This window comes from Bos grunniens, chromosome 16 (assembly GCF_055505025.1).
Source record: "Bos grunniens cultivar Pamir isolate PY7600 chromosome 16, Bosgru_T2T1.0, whole genome shotgun sequence".
Lineage (NCBI taxonomy): Eukaryota > Metazoa > Chordata > Mammalia > Artiodactyla > Bovidae > Bos > Bos grunniens.
In genome coordinates, this window is record NC_141180.1 from 50,455,198 (window position 1) to 50,477,418 (window position 22,221).

General features: G+C 43.7%; 1 protein-coding gene across 1 annotated transcript; it reads left to right on the plus strand.

Annotated features, from left to right (window-relative positions):
• Nucleotides 1-9: 9 nt before the first annotated feature.
• LOC147356799 (uncharacterized) lies at nucleotides 10-21,273 on the plus strand. The gene is made up of 10 exons (XM_086342930.1): nucleotides 10-37; nucleotides 2,766-2,891; nucleotides 4,864-4,934; nucleotides 5,745-5,829; nucleotides 6,749-6,800; nucleotides 8,056-8,072; nucleotides 12,793-12,851; nucleotides 13,298-13,322; nucleotides 19,238-19,285; nucleotides 21,086-21,273. The coding sequence occupies exons 1-10, from the start codon at nucleotides 10-12 to the stop codon at nucleotides 21,271-21,273; spliced, it is 699 nt and encodes a 232-aa protein (XP_086199056.1).
• The last annotated feature ends 948 nt before the right edge of the window (nucleotides 21,274-22,221 follow it).

The window sequence follows — 22,221 nt, forward strand, 5'->3', positions numbered from 1 at the left end:
TGTTTGAAAATGGGAAATCTGAATTGTTATTTTGGAGGTACGTTTATATTGATACTCTAAAGGCAGGTTATTTCTTCAAATGGATGATTAACTTTGAGTGAAAACATATTTTTTCTCACCTTTTTTTCCCATTTCTGCCACTGTAATTTTTCTATAGACTTATAAGTCTATTATACAGCTTTGTTGTATTACTTAAGGTATTTTTACAATTCTGCTGTCAAGCTGGCTGCCTCAAATATTTTCCTAAATTTAGAAAAATATGCTATTCCTAATGCCAATTTTGTACACACTCTTGCAGAGCACAGACACAAGAAACACCACACAGCTCTCATCAAAACAGGGGAATCTTGATGCTACCCCTGCAATAGACAGAAAAGGAAAATTACAGCTCAACTCTTCTGAATGTATATGTCAAAATCTGAAACCAAATATTATCAGGAGAAATGTAAAAAGGAAAGCAACTGGACTTTCCAGGCAGGATTTCCATGGGTTGATAAGGACAAGATCACAGGCTGGGAGTGTGGTAAGAAGGGACAGTGCCATTGCATTAAGGAATGAACATTTGGCAACTGGTTCAGGGAAGGAGTGTCTGTCTGCAGTACTCAAAGAGAGTCCTGGGATGAGGTGTTCAGGCTGAGGATATGGAAGGGACGCTCAAAGGGAATATGGGAATATAGACCCTGTTACTACAGGGTCTTGTACTACAGAGCCCTTGTCCATTCTCAGACAGGCCTTGGTCCAGGCTGCTCAAACATATACCTAGATCTAAAGTCAGTGAGACATTCAGCATCACAGACATCACAGCATCACAGAGTTGGACTGTGAAGAAGGCTGAGCGCCAAAGAATTGATGCTTTTGAACTGTGGTATTGGAGAAGACTCTTGATAGTCCCTTGGACTGCAAGGAGATCCAACCAGTCCATTCTGAAGGAGATCAGCCCTGGGTGTTCTTTGGAAGGAATGCTGCTAAAGCTGAAACTCCAGTACTTTGGCCACCTCATGGGAAGAGTTGACTCATTGGAAAAGACTCTGATGCTGGGAGGGATTGGGGGCAAGAGGAGAAGGGGACGACAGAGGATGAGATGGCTGGATAGCATCACTGACTTGACAGACGTGAGTCTGGGTGAACTCAGGGCGTTGGTGATGGACAGGGAGGCCTGGCGTGCTGCAATTCATGGGGTCGCAAAGAGTCGGACCCGACTTAGCAACTGAAATGAACTGAACTGAACTTTCCTCTCACATAACTTGTTTTCTTAATCAGAGAGCAATAATGTGTGAGGCTGGGATTCAATTTTTGAAGTGAAGTGTTCACTCTGAAATGCCACACTTGTCCATGGGAACACACACTAGTCTAGACAGAGCAGGTGGGCTCAGAGTGGGCAGAGATAATTCTTGACAGAGCGGGACATTTGGCTTAGGCCATTGTGAAGCCATCTGATGGCTGATCTGAAGCCCTCTGATGCTCAGAAGCCATCTTGAGAGCCCTTCAGACCAAACAGACCACTCACTGGTCACTTGAGGCGGTCACCTGGTCATTGTGAAGGTATCATGTGCGACAGTGACAATGTGGAGATGCTGGGGAGGATGGCCACAGCTGAACTTCCTCTGGTCCTTTGTTGCTATTCAGTCACTAAGTCAAGTCCGACTGTTTGTGACCCCATGGACTGCAGCGCACCAGGCTTCCCAGTCCTTCACCATCTCCCAGAGTTTGCTCAAACTCATGTCCATTGAATCAGTGATGTTGGTCCTTTAGAGGGGATTTATTTGGAGGAAACTCCTGTATATGGATCAGGGATTGAAACATGGAGGCAACATTCTGAAAGAGGATGTAGACTGTCATCTTGGCTCAGACATCTCCTCGGGGCTTCAAGTCTCACCCACTGTAAACCTGGGGTGGGAGGATTTGAGAATGTGAGTAAGGGGAGGGGAGCTCTTGATTCAAAGGTGCAGCACATTATCTCAGTCTTGGGTGGTTCTCAGGGATTCAGGGAACTCTGTCATCAGCAAGCAAGTACATTCCTGTCCCAGATGCATCACTCATCATAGTTGTGACTCTTGGAAAGTTTCTCTAAATTTCATTGTCTACCACTGTTTTCACATGGATTACAGCACCTGCTTTTTATGGCTTTCATCTGAAACTGGACTGATGTGGGGATCAGAGGAGACAGTAATAGATGTTCTTTGTGAGCTGTAAAGCATCCTTCCTGTGCATAGACTGGAGAGAAAGCTTCCTTCCTCCCTTGCTCTGGTGCCATCCAAATCACCTCTCTGGATTCAGTCACTAGCACATGTCTAGCTTATTCTTGCAGGCATTCAATAAGTGAATACTCATAAAAAATCATGAAGCAGCAGCCCTTTATTTTTCTTAAGGCTTTACCTGTAATGAGTCATTTTTGGCCACTTGACACAATATGAATATGTGGGTCATATTAACATTTCTACATCTCAGAACAGGGAATTGGGGTACAGATAAATCTACGTCACTTTCTCAGGCATGTGCTTCTAATAAAGGGGATTTGAAATCAGGCCGTCAGGCATGGTCACTGTGCTTTGCTGTATATCTAGAATGTCTCTGCTACACAAAGGTGTTTGCCCACAAAATCTAAAAGGCAAGATCTTCCTAAGTTCAACTTTGACTCTGGAGGCTCTGCTGGGCTGTCCGTTAATAAGGGATCAAAGACTGGCCTGTGAGCCAATTATCAGCAATTTCATTGTCATCTTCTGAAATCAAGGTAGTAGTTCTGTCTGTTGTAATTCATTTTCCAGGATCTTGCTTCAGGGATGAAAGAAGAAACATTCATCTGTTGTCAAAAAAATCACCCAGTAGCTGGGCCAGAATAATCCACTTCTGGCCACACAACAGGGTGCACCCTATCAATGACTCAGAAGAAGGTACTGTGAAAAGTGACTCTAAGTTCATTCATGAGTGATTATTCTAGTTCATTCAGTGTTCCATATTTAAGAAAGAACTATAAAAATTCTAAGCCATATTCTTCCTTTAGATTATTTGAAACTTCAAATTGACTGACTCAGTTGGTAGTTTTATAACTATAAAAGTGATGATGAATTTAAAACTCAAAATTCAGTTTATGTTTAATAGTTAAGATGGCCTCAGTCATGTTTAGACTTTAGCTGGTTTTTGAATATTAGCTGAAATAGATCTATCTCTGAAGCCACATTTCCAGATTTTTAAATATTATTAGATATTATTTCCGGAGAAGGCAATGGCACCCCACTCCAGTACTCTTGCCTGGAAAATCCCATGGGCGGAGGAGCCTGGTAGGCTGCAGTCCATGGGGTTACGAAGAGTCGGACACGACTGAGCGACTTGACTTTCACTTTTCACTTTCATGCATTGGAGAAGGAAATGGCAACCCACTCCAATGTTCTTGCCTGGAGAATCCCAGGGAGGGGGGAGCCTGGTGGGCTGCCGTCTATGTAGTCGCACAGAGTCGGACACGACTGAAGCAACTTAGCAGCAGCAGCAGCAAATGTTATTTAGCATGAAATCATACTAAAATAAAAGTTGAACAGATAATACAGAAGGTTCCCATATCCAGTCCCTCCAGATTCCCCTATTAACTATATCTAACATTACTGTAGTACATTTGTTAAAATTAGCAAAACAATGCTGGTACATTATTAATTAATTAAAAGTCCAAGTTTACATTAAAATTCACTCATTGTGCTGTGACATTGGGTGAGTTCTAACAAATATATAATGTCAGGTGTCACCATACAGATATCTGCACACCACTGTTCTCAGAAGCATCAAAAGATGGGACCTACCCCAAACTTCATTGTGATCAATGGATAAATAAAATGTAATATATACTTGCAGTTAAATAATATTCAGCCAGAAAGAGGAAGTAAATTTTGAAATATGTTACATATTCAAACATGGATAGACAATATATATATATATTCATATATATATATATATCAGTCGTGACATCAAGCAGGCATAGAAAAACAAACAAAATATTATTCCATATATATGAGGTAAACAGAATAGCCAGACAATCAAGGACAGAAAGCAGTGATTACTAAGAAGTAGAAGCAGGGGTGAAGGTGAGTTATTTCTGAATGGGTACAGAGGTTATGTAAGATATGATGAGAAAAATTATGTACAGACAGTAGTGAAGGGTACATTGCATTGTGAAGGTAATATCACTGAACTGACTACCTACAAATTATTACAAGGATAAATATTATGTATATTTCAAATATATATACAAGTAAAAAAAATCCAATCAATAAATGAGGAACATAGGAGCAGCATGTGTGAAACTATCCTGCAATATTTCAGGAAAAATGGAAATTTGGCTGAACTTTAAAACGGGAAGGAGGAGCCATGTGCCACACACACTGAAACAGCCTGCATTTTAGTGTACCCTTTTTGAGACTGACTCTATTCAACTGAATATGTTCCCATGAACTTGAAAACTGAAGGCTCAGTTGCTCATTTTTTCCAAGTTCCTCTCTTCCATGAAAGTGTGAAAGTGTTAGTCGCTCAGTTGTGTCCAACTGTTTGTGACCTCATGGACTGTAGCCCATCAGGTTCCCCTGTTTATGTGATTTCCCAGAGAATAGTAGCGTGGGTTGCCATTTCCTTCTCCCAGGGATCTTCCCGACCCAGGAATTGAACCCAGGTCTGTTGCCTTGCAGGCAGATCCTTTACGATTTGAGCCACCACTTAGCCTTCCTTCAGTCCACCTAGGACGAGGCCCAGTAGCAGCTCAGTCCATACTTTTCAACCCCTCACATCTACACACACCCACTCCACGTCCAGTCAGACAAGGCTTGCTGAGTAATTCCTAAGCAGCACCACCGACATCCTGACTCTTACTCTATGTCCTCTTAGCGCCCACTGAGTCCCTGTTGGAGGATCTGCCCAGTGACGGGGCAGAGGAGAAGACCCCGCCTACCCCCAAGGTAAGTTCGCCTTTATCTGAGATAAAAATTTGCTTTGTTTCTTTTTAACTAATTCAGACATGAAAATGTAACACTGTACATTATAGATGACATATACAAACCCCTTGTTTGGGGAAATGCTGGGTAAAAGTTTGTTATCAACAAATAACTGATTCAAAGAACATTTGGAAGATTGGCAGGATCAGTTACAAACTGAGCAGAGTGAGCATCTCCTTCTGCAGAAAATATTCCTTCTTTTTAAAAATATAATTTTTATTTACTTACTTATTTTTAGCTATGCTGGGTCTTCATTGCTGTGCAGGCTTTTCTCTAGCTGCAGAGAGCAGGGGCCACTCTCTAGTCGCAGTGTGGGGGCTTCTCACTGTGGTGGCTTCTCTTGCTGCGGAGCACAGGCTCTAGGGCTCGCTGGCTTCAGCAGTTGCAGCTCCCAGGCTCCAGAGCACAGGCTCAATAGTTTTGGCATCCAGCCCCAGCTGCTCTGCGGCATGTGGGATCTTCCCCGACCAGGGATTGAACTCATGTTTCCTGCATTGGCAGGCAGATTCTTTACCACTGAGACACCAGAGAAGCCTGAAAACATTCCTTCTTGATAATGATTTTTTTTTTTTGGTCAGCATGGACTGACTTGGAAAATCTTCCATGAAAAGCTCAAGTGTTTTCCAAAAGTGTCTTCACAGTTTTCTTTTGAGGAAACTGACTCAACTGTGGCTTTACAGATGGTTTCCTAAGGTCAGCGATAGAGAGCAGACCTGAGCCCGCAGTGCAGAGGATGCTGTGACCTTCACAGTGCTCTCTTTTCTCTGATTGCAGGTGGATGGGACAGACGATGAGAACAGTACACGTGTTGGAACCACTCCTCTGCTGATGGGAAATCTAGCTGATGCTGACGAAGAAGGTGGGACTTTCCTGCCTGCTGGGATTGGAGAGACACTCACCCCATTCTGGGTTGCTACAGGGAGTGAGGGGTGAGGATGCAGCAAATGAAATTGATTTCCCACTGGGAATGACAACCCACTCCCATATTCTTGCCTGGGGAACACCATGGACAGAAGAGCCTGGTGGGCTACAGTGCATGGGGTTGCAACGAGCATGCATGCAGCAAAGAGCAACCCCATGTTGCACAGTCCCTGGAAAACACGAGAATGGTTATCGGGTGTGGGTTTGTGTCTATGAAAGTTGAGTGTCCCTCTGTGAGCCTGTTGGTGTGATTGTAAATCTGTGTGTGTGGAGGAGTGCCTGTTTCCTCAGGAGCTATTTCCCACTCACACAGCACGATACACCTGTCAAGGTTTTGTTAAAAAAAAAAAAATCTCATCACCACTGCTCACTGTCTGTACAGTCACTCATTCTTCCCTCACACAGCTGTTCCTGGAAATGTGGATAATATTCTCTCTCCTCGGATGGAGATGGGGCAGAAGACAAATGGCCCAACTCTTGACCTCTTAAAGGGAAGAGTCAAAATGGGAACCCAGGCAAGGGTTCCAATGTGGACACTCTGAAACACCGACCTGTACTTATCACTCAGCCACAGGATCATCAGTCCTGGGTCAAGAGGGGTCCTTGTTTTTCAGACTATTTCATATTGAGCATGATCCCCATAGCTAGAAAACCAAAGGCTTCTTTTTTTCACGTTTTCCCTTTCTTCTCACCTTTGCCTTCCTTCAGTCCACCAACATAATGCCAAACCACAGTTCAGTCTATATTTATTAACCACTCACATCCACACACACCCATCCCTCTTCCACAGCAATGAACTCTCTCTAGTTCCTGAGCGCCACCACCAGCATGCTGATATTTACTCTGTGTTCTCTTAGCTCCCCCTGCGGACCTGTTGGAGGACATGACTAATGACAAGACAGAGGAAGAGATCCCACTTACTGCTCCCCTTTCTTTACCTGAGATGAAAATGTTGGTTAATCTCTTTTTCCTTCCCAATCAAATGTAGACATCTGACAATGTTCAATATAGATGATACTTACAATTTCCTTGATCGGGGGAATGTTGAGTGAAAGTCTATTACCAACAGATACTTGGTTGCAAGGACATTTCAAAAATGACAGCATCATTTACAAATTGGAAGACAGTGAGCTTTTTCCCCAAACAGAATATTTTTCCACTGGAAAAAGAATTTTGTATTTGCCTGTCAACATGGACTTGGGAAGTTCTTCCATGAAAAGTCAGAGAGTTTTCTGCAGGTGTCTTCACTGTTTTCACTGGGGCCATAAACTCTACAACCTGTTTCCAATCTGGTTTCCTAAAGTCACCCAAATAACTAACTGTACCCACTGTTCATAGGATGATGCCATCCCCAGAGGTTTAAAATTTTTTAATTGAATTTTAGTTGATTTACAATATTATATTAGTTTAAATGTATAGCATAGTGGTTCAGTGTTTTTCCAATTACACTGCATAAAAAGTTGTTGGAAAATAATGGCTCGGGCTTCCCTGGTGGTCTAATGGTTAAGAATCTACCTGCCAATGCAGGGGCCATGGGTTCAAACCCTGGTCTGGGAAGATCCCACATGATGCAGAGCAACCAAGCCCATGTGCCTCAACTACCGAGCCTGCACTCTAGAGCACAGGAGCTACTAATACTGAGCCCGTGAGCCACAACTAGTGAAGGAAACACGCCTAGAGCCTGTGGTCCACACCAAGAATACCACCACAGGGAGAAGCCCACGCACCATAATGAAGAGAAGCCCTCACTCGCCACAAATAGAGAAAGCCTGCACCTCGCAATGAGAACCCAGCACAGCCAGAAATTAAATAAATAAATCTTTTTAAAAAAGAAAAAAATTATGGCTCTAATTTTCTGAGCTCTACAATACATCCTGGTTGCTCCTCTGTTTTATACAAAGTAGTTTGTACTCTTTAAATCCTTACAACACTCATGGCCCTGAGGAAGGGGGAACCTTTCCTTCTCCGCATTGGTAACCTCTAGTTTGTTCTCCGTTATCTGTGAGTCCTCAGTGTCCTCTCCTCTCTCTTTCCAGGAGGATGCAACAGCTGGTGAAAACCGTACGTATTCTGAAACCACTCCTCTTCAGAGGAGAAAGCTAAGTGATGAAGAATGTGGGGCTGTCTTGCCCGCTTTGGTTGGAGAAACACCCTGATTCTGGGTTCCCACTAGGAAAGAGGGTGAAGGATTTAGTGAAAGAAATGAACTTCCCTCAAAAGAGCGTTGAACTTGTTGTATAGTCCCTGGAAACTGTGAGATCACTTAGGTGATGTTGGCTTGTGTGTATAAGGACTAACAGGCTGTCCACATGTGAGGTTACGGGTATGATTGTCAACCTGTGTGTATAAATGTGTTGATTCCCCAAGATCTATTTCCCACTTACACAGAACACTCCTGTCAACTTTCTGTTAAAAAAAAACAACGCCTCATTCTTCCTTCACCACAGCTGTTCCCAGAGATTTGGATAATATTCTCTCTCCTTGGAGAGAGATGGGACAGAGATAAATGGCCCAAACTCTTGACTTCCTAAAGGGAAAAGTCAAAATGGGAACACAGACGAGGGTCACAATGTGATGCTCTGGACCACTGACCTGTACTTATCACACAGCCACAGGATCATCAGTCCTGGGGCAAGGGGGTCTCTGCTCCGTGTACATGCCTGGCAGCACTAGACTCTCCAGAGGTCCCAGACACTGCCCATCACTGTAAGGTGGCTCACAGAACCCAGGGCAGCTGTTGGTACATTCAACAGCCAACTTGGGCAGAGTCAAGCATGTGAAACACACCCAGAAAGCTCACAGATTCTGAGAGGTGTGAGATTCCACATAGGACAATGCAGGCCAACATCTTTCAGTGCTGGGGTCATTGTTTAGCATTTGACCAAACACAGCAAGAATGAGGGAGGTATTTATTGTGTTGGATAATACTACCACAAGCCTTAGAAATGCTAGAATCCTGTAAACACTCACCGATGGCACAGTGGCAAAGAAGTCTAATTGAATTTGATTGTTAGTCCTGGTGCCCATCAGCCTTTTTACAAACCTCCTGCACAGCTGGGTTAGAGACATCAGCACTCACTCCAGCCTTCCTCTCTGTAATGAACTGTTCCTCTGGTTGGATGGCTCATGGGAGTGTGAACTGTCACCAATCAGTGGACATGCACACATTGTTCACAAAAAGAAGGGAAGAAAATGGCACATGATTGATAGCGTCAATTTTTAAGCAGTAGGATCTCAGTATTTTCTAACGTTTATGTTTGATTTTCCTTCAGTTCAGTTCAGTTCAGTTGTTCAGTGATGTCCAACTCTTTGCAAATCCATGAACTACAGCACACCAGGCCTCCCTGTCCATCACCAACTCCTGGAGTTTACTCAAACTCATGTCCGTTGAGTCGGTGATGCCATCCAACCATCTCATCCTCTGTCGTCCCCTTCTCCTCCTGCCCTCAATCTTTCCCAGCATCAGGGTTTTTTCAAATGAGTCAGCTCTTCACATTAGGTGGCCAAAGATTTGGAGTTTCAGCTTCAACATCAGTCCTTCCAAAGAACACCCAGGACTGATCTCTTTAGGATGGACTGGTTGAATCTCCTTGCAGTCCAAGGGACTCTCAAGAGTCTTCTCCACATCACAGTTCAAAAGCATCAATTCTTTGCCACTCAGCTTTCTTTATGGTTCAACTCTTACATCTATACATAACTACTGGAAAAACCATAGCCTTGACTAGATGGACCTATGTTGGCAAGGTAACGTCTCTGCTTTTTAATATGCTATCTAGGTTGGTCATAACTTTCCTTCCAAGGAGTAAGCGTCTTTTAATTTCATGGCTGCAGTCACCATCTGCAGTGATTTTGGAGCCCAAAAAAATAAAGTCAGCCACTGTTTCCACTGTTTCCCAATCTATTTGCCATGAAGTGATGGGACCAGATGCCACGATCTTAGTTTTCTGAATGTTGAGCTTTAAGCCAACTTTCTCGCTCTCCTCTTTCACCTTCATCAGGAGGCTCTTTAGTTCTTCTTTGCTTTCTACCATAAGTGTGGTGTCATCTGCATATCTGAGGTTATTGATATTTCTCCCAGCAATCTTGATTCCAGCTTGTGCTTCTTCCAGTCCAGCATTTCTCATGATGTACTCTGCATAGAAGTTAAATAAGCAGGGTGACAATATACAGCCTTGACGTACTCCTTTTCCTATTTGTTGTTCCGTATCCAGTTCTAACTGTTGCTTCCTGACCTGCATATAAGTTTCTCAAGAGGCAGATCAGGTGGTCTGGTATTCCCATCTCTTTCAAAATTTTCCACAGTTTATTGTGATCCACACAGTCAAAGGCTTTGGCATAGTCAATAAAGCAGAAATAGATGTTTTTCTGGAACTCTCTTGCTTTTTCCACGATCAGCGGATGCTGGCAATTTGATTTCTGGTTCCTCTGCCTTTTCTAAAACCAGCTTGAACATCAGGAAGTTCATGGTTCACGTATTGTTGAAGCCTGGCTTGGAGAATTTTGAGCATTACTTTACTAGCGTGTGAGATGAGTGCAATTGTGCGGTAGTCTGAGCATTCTTTGGCATTGCCTTTCTTTGGGATTGGAATGAAAACTGATCTTTCCCAGTCCTGTGGCCACTGCTGAGTTTCCCAAATTTTCTGGCATATTGAGTGAAGCACTTTCACAGCACCGTATTTTAGGATTTGAAATAGCTCAATTGGAATTCCATCACCCCCACTAGCTTTGTTCATAGTGATGCTTTCTAAGGCCCACTTGACTTCACATTCCAGGATGTCTGGCTCTAGGTGAGTGATCACACCATTGTGATTACCTGGGTTGTGAAGATCTTTTTTGTACAGTTCTATGTATTCTTGCCACCTCTTCTTAATATCTTCTGCTTCTGTTAGGTCCATACTATTTCTGTCCTTTATTAAGCCCATCTTTGCATGAAATGTTCCCTTGATATCTCTAATTTTCTTGAAGAGATCTCTAGTCTTTCCCATTCTGTTGTTTTCCTCTATTTCTTTGCATTGATCGCTGAGGAAGGCTTTCTTATCTCTCCCTACTATTCTTTGGAACTCTGCATTCAAATGGGTATATCTTTCCTTTTCTCCTTTGCTTTTCAGTTCTCTTCTTTTCACAGCTATTTGTAAGGCCTTCCTCAGACAGCCATTTTGCTTTTTTGCATTTCTTTTTCTTGAGGATGGTCTTTATCCCTGTTCCCTGTACAATATCACTAACCTCCGTCCATAGTTCATTAGGCACTCTATCAGATTTAGTCCCTTAAATCTATTTCTCACTTCCACTGTATAATCATAAGGAATTTTATTTAGGTCATACTTGAATGGTCTAGTGTTTTTCCCCATTTTTTCTTTTTAAGTCTGAATTTGGCAATAAGGAGTTCATGATCTATGCCACAGTCAGCTCCTGCTCTTGTTTTTGGTGACTGAATAGAGCTTCTCCATCTTTGGCTGCAAAGAATATAATCAATCTGATTTCGGTGTTGACCATCTGGTGATGAGCATGTGTAGAGTCTCCTCTTGTGTTGTTGGAAGAGGGTGTTTACTATTACCACTGCGCTTTCTTGGCAAAACTTTATTAGCCTTTGCCCTGCTTCATTCTGTACTCCAAGGCCAAATTTGCCTGTTACTCCAGGTGTTTCTTGACTTCCAACTTTTGCATTCTAGTCCCCTATAATGAAAAGGACAGCTTTTGGGGGTGTTAGTTCTAAAAGGTCTTGTAGGTCTTCATAGAACCATTCAAATTCAGCTTCTTCAGCATTACTGGTCAGGGCATAGACTTGGATTACCATGATATTGAATGGTTTGCCTTGGAAATGAACAGAGATCATTCTGTCATTTTTGAGATTGTATCCAAGTACTGCATTTTGGACTCTTTTGTTGACTATGATGGCTACTCCATTTGTTCTAAGGGATTCCTGCCCACAGTAGTAGATATAATGGTCATCTGAATTAAATTCACCCATTCCAGTCCATTTTAGTTTGCTGATTCCTAGAAGGTCAATGTTCACTCTTGCCATCTCCTATTGGACCACTTCCAATTTGCCTTGATTCGTGGACCTAATATTCCAGGTTCCTATGCAATATTGCTCTTTACAGCATCAGACCTTGCTTCTATCACCAGTCATATCCACAACTGGGTGTCATTTTTTATTTTCCTTATGATAAGCTAAAAGAAATAAATATAATAGCATGATTTGCCTCACATGGAATTCGGTTCCCCAATGACGTTTGCTTTTAATCAAGTACAAAATCTTCTAGATGTGGTTATGAATACAGTAGCACCAACTGTGAATCCAGGAGGAAAAAGTGATCTTGGAAGAAGATAAGGAGGCAATAGCACTTAGTTCAGCTGTGAAGCAGACAGCAGGAGTCACGGGATTCTGTCAGTGAAACAGAGCATGCATTTTAGTGTTTACTCTTTTACAGACTATTTCACGTGATTAGGTTCTCCAGAGATGGAAAGTCAGTGGCTCTGTTTTCATTTTTTTACTCTTTTGTCTTCATCATCCAAATTCCCCAAAGGCAGCCTAATCTAAACATATTAACCACCCGCACGCGCACAATCAGGGCTTCCCCGGTAGCTCAACGGAAAAAATCCCCCTGCAATGCAGGAGCCACAGAAGACGCAGGTTTGATCCCTGGGTTGGAAGGATTCTCTGGAGGAGGACGTGGTAACCCACTCCAGTGTTCTTGCCTGGAGAATCCCATGTACAGAGGAGCCTGGCAGGCTACAGTCCATAGGGTCACAAAGAGTTGGATGTGACTGAAGTGACTGAGCATGCATACATGCACACATGTCCACACAATCCCAGCCCTTGTCCACATCAAGCGAAACTACTTAAGTAGCTTCTGATGAACACAACTAAGGTGCTGACATTTACTCTGTGTCCTCTTAGCTCCCCCGGAGGATTCGTTGAAGGACAGAGCAGAGGAAGAAGCTTCACCCATCTCTAAGGTAAGCTCACCTTTCTTACCAAGATAGAAAGGTTAATCTATATCTCTTTCCATGGCATTAAGATACGGAGAAGTGAGCATGTGCATCCCGGATGATGCATACAATTTCCTTGGGTGGGAGAAACTCATGATACTGGATTCCAAAGGCAATTAGCAAATCGACAACATCAGCTGCCCACTGTACAGTAGTGAGTTCTTATTCTTGCAGCGATTTTTCCTCCTAGGAAAACTATCTTGTCACAGCCAAGACAAATGAACTTGGGAGACACATCCTCCAGGAAAAGTTCATGCCTTTTGGCCTGAGGAGGTTTGCTCTGTTGCTGGGTTCCCTTGACTTTGCCTGTCTTTCCCACCTGGTTTTCCACTGTCACCAAATGAACAAAACCCTGTGCAAATGGGCCACAGCGTAATCTGATCCTCACAGTGTTTTCTCTTCTGTAACTGCAGGTGGTCTCAGTAGAAAGTGAAAACGGTATGTATCCTCAAATCACTCGGGGAGAAAAGTTTACAAGGTGTGAAAGATGGGGCTTTCTTGCTGGTTTTCCTGTGGAGAGCCACCTGATTCCAGTTTCCTGCTGGGACTGGGAATACGGGACCTGGGGATGGAATGTGATTTTCCAGGTAAAGAACTGAGGCCAAGAATTAGCATCCCAGGAGGCAGCTGTATGCTGGTTAGGTGATGTCAGTCTGTGTACATGGGTGTGGGCGTGTCTATATACGAATTCATGTGCTGTGACTCTGTTGATGGGCACTTGCATTGCTTCCATATCTTAACTTTGTAAATAAGAACTCAAAGATGAGGCTAGTGGTCTCATGTGTGGAAACAGCACCAAGATCCTTGGGCATGACTTGAAGAGGAAACACTTTAGAGGAGCAGAAGGAAGACAGAGGAAGGTACCCAGGCCCCGTGATGATCAGGTGCTTGGTTTCAAGATCAGGAATCAGGGTACAGCACCTGAGCCCAGTCAGACCCTCACATAGGATGCTCTTTGGGATCCTTCTTGATTGGGGATGAGAAAACACAGGGCCATCTTGTTGAACACTGGACAGGCATCTTCTTTAAGACCTGGGAGAGGAACTTTCTCCTGTTCTGTGCTTGTCTCCAGCTGCCTTTGCGACATGCCAGACACCTTCCATTTTCCTCTTTCCTTCCTTCCCCCCTTTCTTTTCTTTGTATTGTATTTTCCCTTATTTTTAGTTGTGATTTAAAACACACAACGTGAACTCTAACATCAAGCTGTTTGTGTACAGTACATTATTTTTAACTATATGCACATTTTTGTACAGCTGGTATTTAGAAATTTTCATCCTGCGGGACTTAACACTCCCATTTCCAGTTCCTCCTGCTGCTGGTAACCACCCTTCTACAACCTGCTTATGAGTGTTATTTCATATACCCCATTTCAATGGCCTCATACAGTATCTATCCTTCTGTGAGTGGCTTATTTCACTTCAAATAGTGTCCTCTTTGTTCATGATGCTGCAAATGACAGGCTCTCCATCTTCCATAAAGACTGAATGGCACCTCACTATATATATTCACCACATTTTCTTCCTCAATACATCTGCTTATGGACCTGGGGCTGTATTTCTATCTCAGATATCGTGTATAGTATATGGTGTATAGTGCTGCAGTGATCATGAGATTGCAGATCTGTCTTCTGGATGCTGACTTCTCTTCCTTTGGATATATACCAGAATTGGGATTCCTGGGTCATATGGTACGGTTTGTTCGTATTTTTTTGAGGAAACTTCATACTGTCTTCCATAATGGCTGTATCATTTTATATTCCCTCCAACAGTGTACAAAATTTCCAATTATACACATCTTCACTAATTTGATTTTCTCTAAAAAAATTTTTTTTAACTCACACCCACATCTGAATGGGTGTGAGGTGATACCTCACTGTGGTTTAGGTTTGCATTTCCAGGACGATGAGTGATGTGGGCACCTTTTCATATGTGTGCTGGCTATTCATATATCTTCTTTGGAGGAATGTTTACTCAAGTTTGTAGCCCATTTTAAAACAGAATTATGTGTCCCTTATGATGCAATTGAGTTCTAGTAGTTTATTATATGTTTTGGACATTAGCTCCTTTCTCAAATATTAGATTTGCAAATATTTTCTCCCATGCTGTAGGATGTCTTTTCATTCTGTTGATTGCTGAAGAGACTATTCTTTCTCCATTGTACAGTCTTAGAACATTGGTGAAGGTCGTTGTTTCAGTCTATAAGAATGTTTTTGAAAGCTACTCTTCTGGTCTATCGGTCTCTCTTCCTGTTTCGATGCCATTACACCACTCTTTTGATTGTTGTGACTTTGCAATATGTTTTGAATTCAGGAGTGTGAAGCCTCCATCTTTGTTCTTGCTATCAAGATTGCCTTGGCTCTTTGGGGTTCTCTGTGGTTCCCTACATATTTTAAGAAAAAAATGTCCCTTTCTATAAAATGCCATTGGATTTCTGTTAGGTGTTGCAGTGAATCTGTACATCACTTTGGGTGGTATGGAAATCTCAACAATATTGGCTTCCAGTGTATGAACATGGCATTTCATTCCAACTTTGTTTTCTGTTCAGTTGCTAAGTTGGGTTCGACTCTTTGCAACCCCAAGGGCTGAAGCATGCCAGGCTTCCCTGTCCTTCACCATCTCCTGAAGTTTGCTCAAATTCATGGCCATTGAATTGATGATACTATCATTCCAGTTCTTATTTAATTCTTTCAGCAATGTTTTGAAGTTTTCTGTATACAAGTTGTTTACCATCTTGGGACCTTTGTCCTTGACCTCCTGACCCTTCCAGAGCTGGGGTGAGAAGGATGGGTTTGTGATTCAAGGAAAATGTCCACCCTCCGCCTGCCCCTCCTCTTGGATTATGTCTAGCACAGGTGTACCGGGCAAACCCCACCACCTCAGCTTATATGACCCCTGCTAGGAATTCATCTACGACCTAGGTGTTGACATTACTGTTTGAGTGTGCCCCCAAGGCCTCAAATGGGGCTTCCCAGGGCTCAGCAGTAAAGAACCCGCCTGCAATGCAGGAGACATGGCAGGAGCTGTGAGTTTGATCTCTGGGTCAGGAAGATCCCCTGCAGAAGGAAATGGAAACCCACTCCAGTATTCTTGCCTGGAAAACCCCATGGACAGTCCATGGGGTCGCAAAAGAGTCAGCATGACTTAGCGACTAAACAACAACAACAACAACACAAAGGCCTCACATAATTCCTGGCACATGTGGATGAAAGCAGGAAATATAAACGAATGCTCAGATCAGACCAACAAACTACTCTGCAACAAGGAAAAAAACAGGAGAGGGGTGGATGCCCCTTCATCATCAGGGTATCTCTCAGTTCAGTTCACTTTAGTCATTCAGTCATGTCCAACTCTTTGCGACCCCATGGACTGCAGCACGCCAGGCCTCCCTGTCCATCACCAACTCCTGGAGTTTTCTCAAACTCATGTCCATTGAGTCGGTGATGCCATCCAACCATCTCATCCTCTGTTGTCCCCTTCTCCTCTTGCCTTCAATCTTTCCCAGCAGCAGGGTCTTTTCAAATGGGTCAGTTCTTCCCATCAGGTGGTCAAAGTATTGGAGTTTCAGCTTCAACATCAGTCCTTCCAATGAATAGTCAGGACTGATTTCCTTTAGGATGGACTCGTTGGACCTCCTTGCAGTCCAAGGAACTCTCAAGAGTCTTCTCCAACACCACAGTTCAAAAGCATCAATGCTTCAGTGCTCAGCTTTCTTTATAGTCAAACTCTCACATCCATACATAACTACTGGAAAAACTATAGCTTTGACTAGACGGACGTTTGTTGGCAAAGTAATGTCTCTGCTTTTTAATATGCTGTCTAGGTTGATCATAACTTTCCTTCCAAGGAGTAAGTGTCTTTTAATTTCATGGCTACATTCAGCATCTACAATGATTTGGAGTCCAAAAAAGTAAAGTCTCTCATTGTTTCCACTGTTCCCCCCATCTATTTGCCATGAAGTAATGGGACCAGATGCCATGATCTTAGTTTTCTGAATGTTGAGTTTTAAGTCAACTTCTTCACTCTCCTCTTTCACTTTCATCAAGAGGCTCCTTAGTTCCTCTTCACTCTCTGCCATAAGGGTGGTGTCATCTGGATATATGAGGTTATTGAAATTTCTCCCGGCAATCTTGATTCCAGCTTGTGCTTCATCCAATCCAGCATTTCTCATGATGTACTTATAAGTTAAATAAGCAGGGTAGCCATATACAGCCTTGACATACTCCTTTCCCTATTTGGAACCAGTCTGTTGTTCTATGTCCAGTTCTAACTATTGCTTCTTGACCTACATACAGATTTCTCAGTAGGCAGGTCAGGTGGTCTGCTACTCCCATTTCTTTAAGAATTTTCCACAGTTTGTTGTGATCCACACAGTCAAAGGCTTTGGGATAGTCAATAAAGCAGCAATATATGTTTTTCTGGAACTCTCTTGCTTTTTCAATGATCCAACGGATGTTGGCAATTTGATCTCTGGGTTCCTCTGCCTTTTCTAAATCCAGCTTGAACATCTGGAAGTTCACGGTTCATGTACTGTTGAAGCCTGCCTTGGAGAAATTGAGCATTACTTTGCTAGTGTGTAAGATGAGTACAATTGTGCAGTAGTTTGAGCACTCTTTGGCATTGTATCTCTAGAGCTGCTCTATTCAATGGCAGCCACTAGGTGGGTGTACCTGTTCACAATTAATTTAATTCCATCAATAACTAACTCAATCTATTAAAGGGAAACAAAACAAAACATCCAATTGCTTAGTCATACTAGGCACATTTCAAATGCTGGAATTTCTGGTTTGTAAACTTGGAGGTAAGAACTATAGATGGATTCCTGGAAGTGAGAAGTTGAAAGGTTATTTTTCAGCTTCTCCCTATTTTTGAAGGTTTACAACTGTGACCAATGTCTTACTGAAGATGACTGAGTTCACAGAGCCCAGGGAAGATCTCAGAACCTGGAGGACACCACAGGGTTTCTCTGTGTGATCCAGAATAACCTTAAATTAAGCAGGAGAAATGGGTGGGTCACACTTCCTAATAACTTTACTATTCATATTTTTGTTTCTCAGAATGCATTTTGGAAAGCATATATGACAGTGAAAATGAATGCAACAAAGGTAGGGAATGACATTCAGGTAGGATACAACTTGAAAGAGCTCCTGGGAACACTTGGGTTACACCTGCTGTTGAGGAAGAGGTAGACAACATTGAAAAACAGGAAATATATGTAGAAAAGTCCATTTCATATTTTAATATTAAAAGTAAGAAGGATTCTCGCCACGAGCTCTGTCTGTGCTGTGATTATAACTGCTTATCTTCCTTTGTGGACTTCCCTGATGGCTCAGTGGTAAAGAATCCACCTGCAAGGCAGGAGACGAGGGTTCGATCCCTGGGTGAGGAAGATCCCCTGGAGGAGGAAATGGCAATCCAGTCCAGGACTCTTGCCTGGAGAATCCCATGGACAGAGGTGCCCGGCCAGTTACAACCCATAGGGTCACAAGGAGTTGGGACACGGCTGAAGTGACTTACCACACACACACATCTTCCTTTGTATGCAAAAACCATCTTTTCTGTAAGGTCTGCTCTTTCTTTTGGTCACTGCCAATTTGAAAGACTGGTGTCTGATGAGTACCCAAAGGGTATTGTGCACAAGAGATTGTGGTTTTGTGTTTATTACTGGCCCATGTGGCATATAATCTGCTGGGACACAAAACTCCCATAGGCACTTGCACCTGGACACCAAGTTCTTCTATTGAGTGCCAGCTGTTGGACCAGAATAAATTCTCTCCCTCTACACTTTGAGAATGTGTGGCTTGTATGCATGAGCTCAGGAAATACTTACAAATGATGATCGGATCAGACCAGCACACTACTCTGCAGTAGGAACAATCATGGGAAGAGCAATAATAGCTCCCTCATCTTTGATACTCTAGATCTGTGTTATACAGTGTGATAGCCATTAGCCAGAGGTACCTGTTCACAGTTGTCTAATTCAATCAGTAATTAACTCACTCTATTAATATAAAACACGAAACTCATCCAATTGCTCAGTCCCACTAGGCACATTTCAAGTTTGTTCATACAGTTGGAATTCCAGGTTTGTTAATTTAGAGGGAAGAGCTCTCATGGGTCTGCAGAAGTGAGAAGTTTTGAGGTGCATCTTCAGAATCTTTATCTCATATGGGCTTTTCAACTGTGAGCAATGTCTTGTCGAGTGGTCTGACTCCACAAAACATAAGGAGGACCTGAGAACCTGGAGGGAAAAATCAGAGCGATGCTCTGAGACCCACAATAACTTCAAGTGAAGTAGGAGAAATGGGTTGGTCACACTTTCTAACAACTTTGTCACTCATGTTTGTGTTTCTACAGACCAGATGCTGGAGAGCACATGGAGCAGCCAGGATGAAGATGCTACAGGTAGGGAACAACACTCAGGTAGGGTCCAACAGGAGAGGGGTCCTGGGAACACTTGGGCTACACCTGCTTGTTTGGAGACTGAGGAAGGTGGATGTGAAATGGGGGGAAATGTTGAAATATGGGTAGAAATCGGATTTGGTGTGGGTTTTTTTTTTTTTTTTTTGTATTTTAAATGAAAAGTGAAAGTGTTAGTCACTCAGTCGTGTCCTACTCTTTGTGACCCCATGGTTTGTAGCCTGCCAAGCTCCTCTGTCCATGGAATTCTCCAGGCAAGAATACTGGAGTGGGTTGTCATTTCCTTCTCCAGGGAATCCCTGGGATTGAATCCAGGTCTCCTGCACTGCAGGCAAATTCTTTACCAACTGAGCCACCAGGGAAGCCCTTTGTATTTTAAACATATAAGAGTAAATGGATGGTCTTTGGTAAAGTCCATGGTCTTTGACTGTGCTGTGTCTACAATCATCTTTTCTGCCTTTGGTATGCAAGAAGTATTTACCTACGATTTTTCCTGCTTTTGTTACTGCCCAGTGTGAAAGTTTGGTTTCTGATTAGCACCCTGAGGGTATTATTATGCAAGAGAGATTTTGGTGTTGTTTTCTTTATTGGTCTATGATGCACATAATCTGCTGGGACACAAAACTCTCATTGGCACTTGAACCTGGACACCAAATTCTTCTGCTGAGTGTGAGGAGGTGGACAAGAAGTCTCTCCCTCTGTCCTTTCGTGGCATCACATTCATGTTCTGCCCTCATTGTTTGTTGCTCACATAAAGGGCACCCCCAGTGTGAAGGAGTTAAAGGATCCGTCCTCTGGGGTTACTGCATATGCTCCAGTATCCTTGATCTCATCCCTGCCTCCTCACCTCACCCAAGGCTTATGTCATGAATGTACATCCATTTCTGGGATATCCATATCCAGTGGCCCCTAGAGACCCTCCCTGGCAGGCAGGAATTCTGGTGGACTGTGTGCAGGGGCTGCTGGGCTTGCTTTGCCCACTGCCGACCTTTGTCACCTGTGACTGTCCAGGTCTCAGGACAGAGCTTCAGGATAGCAAAGCCAGAGGGCCCTGCTGACCTTAGATCCCTCTGCTCCAACCAGACATGCCTCTGTAGAGGCCCCCAGCCTCTGTCATGCTCATCCTGTGACCTCTCCTCAGGCCTGCCCTGCTCTGTCCCTCTGTCTCTAAGGTTCAGGGCAAACATGGGCAGGTATGGTGTATTCATGTAGGATCTCTGTTGAATCATTTTCACGTTAAGGGAATTTGGACTACTAACTTTCCCTCTGATTTGACTCTCATCTTCTGTAAGGGGGTAGGAGATCTGTGGGGTTGGTGTGAGGATTAAGTACCTCCCAGGTGCCTACAGTCAGCCCGGGCACAGGACCGTCGCTTCTTACGTGGACTTAGTTGCGCTTCCCTCCCACAGGGACCAACACAGCGTCAGGCCCATGCCTGCTGCTGCACGGAAAGGATGCACTGCCTTGTTGATCCACTGTCTGACTGAAGACGGTGGCAGTATACCCATGGACATTCCTCCAATGTGCCCGTACTGGAGAACTATATGATTGATGGAGGGGGACAGGAGAAAGGAAAGAAGCACTAATTCAGAGAGAAATAAGGAAAGGAAGGAGTGAGGAGGACGATGGAGAGAGGGGAAGGCAACCTCATGCACAGAGATGCTGAACACAGTGGCTGCCTGAAGGAGGAACAGGATGACACAGGCCTTCATTTGTGGTCACATGTAGGGCATCTGAGGGCTGCAACAGTATGTGAGAGGTCAGAGACCCACTCCTTCATTGCAGGGGCGAAACAGTCGATGCCTTGGGAGGACCATGGACACAAGGACAGAAGGGATTCTGAGAGCAGGCTACAGGATCCCAGGAGCATCAAGGCCCCTAGTTCTCATATTGACTCTAATTCTCTGCTTTCTTTTCTCTTGGCCACCACATCTTTGCTGCCCTCGGACACTAGAATACTACTTCGAGTCTAATGAAGAATCGGATCAGGAGAGCAACAGTCTGCATGTAATTTATTTCTTTCATCTCTTTTTCATTTTCTCTTTTCTTCTAATCATAAGCTCCTCTTTGTAGTGCTTTCGCATCCCCACTTTGGATGATTCTTGTCCTGAAGGATCTGGTCTCATGCAGGCACATGTGTCCTGGGATCTTTTTATAAAATCTCTCTGCAGCCCTCCTCCCCCACTTTCCTAGCATCCCCCTGGCTTCTGACCCCACTTCTGCACCATTGAATCTGGTGGAGCTATTCTGAGTGGTCTGGGCAGGAAGCTGGCTTTGAGTCAGACCCCTTGAAATCTGGCCCTGCCCTGGGGTCCCCCACATGGGTATTCTGCTGCTCTGGACAGCTCTGGACACGTGCAACCATTTTCTTCCCTCCAGATGTCAAGATATTCTCTCCTTCTCCTCTTAAGAGAAGCTCTTGGGTCTGCAGTCAGTGAAGAAGAGGACAGGGAGGAGGAGACATAAATATGGAGAGTGGGGATGAAAGGTAAGGCACACAAGTGCATGTGTTTTCGTCATGTCCCTAACTTACTTGATGGCATTTCAGGAAGACCAGCACAAACACTCAGGCCGCTGCTATCGCGTGTGACACAAACATGGAGAAAAGAGGATTGTAATGATAAATGCAGACAAGCGGAGAATGCTGTGAGCTGAGCACATCTTCTAGGGGGACTGGTATCCTTTCACAGAAGCCCCCGAGGCTCCTAGGGTGGTCCTCCAGTAGCTCTCACTTTGGAGGGGAGGAGCCAGCATGTGTATGACTCCAGGAGATGCTGTTCAAACTGTTTCTTTGTGAAGAGCACCACTGGAGTGGTGCTTCATCGCCATCTGCAGGACCCCGTCCTGCCCTTTCAAGCCCCTGTCGTCAGCCCAGAGCACCCCCACTTAATCACTAGGTGATGGCATTGACTTCCTCAGTT

What these genes read in the sequence shown, in the direction of transcription:
- LOC147356799 (XM_086342930.1), top strand. Translation starts at nt 10, where the DNA reads ATGGGAAATCTGAATTGTTATTTTGGAG. An exon ending in AGACCCCGCCTACCCCCAAG is followed by an intron (nt 4,935 to 5,744) that starts GTAAGTTCGCCT and finishes CTCTGATTGCAG; the next exon opens with GTGGATGGGACAGACGATGA. An exon ending in CCAGGATGAAGATGCTACAG is followed by an intron (nt 19,286 to 21,085) that starts GTAGGGAACAAC and finishes CCTTCATTGCAG; the next exon opens with GGGCGAAACAGTCGATGCCT.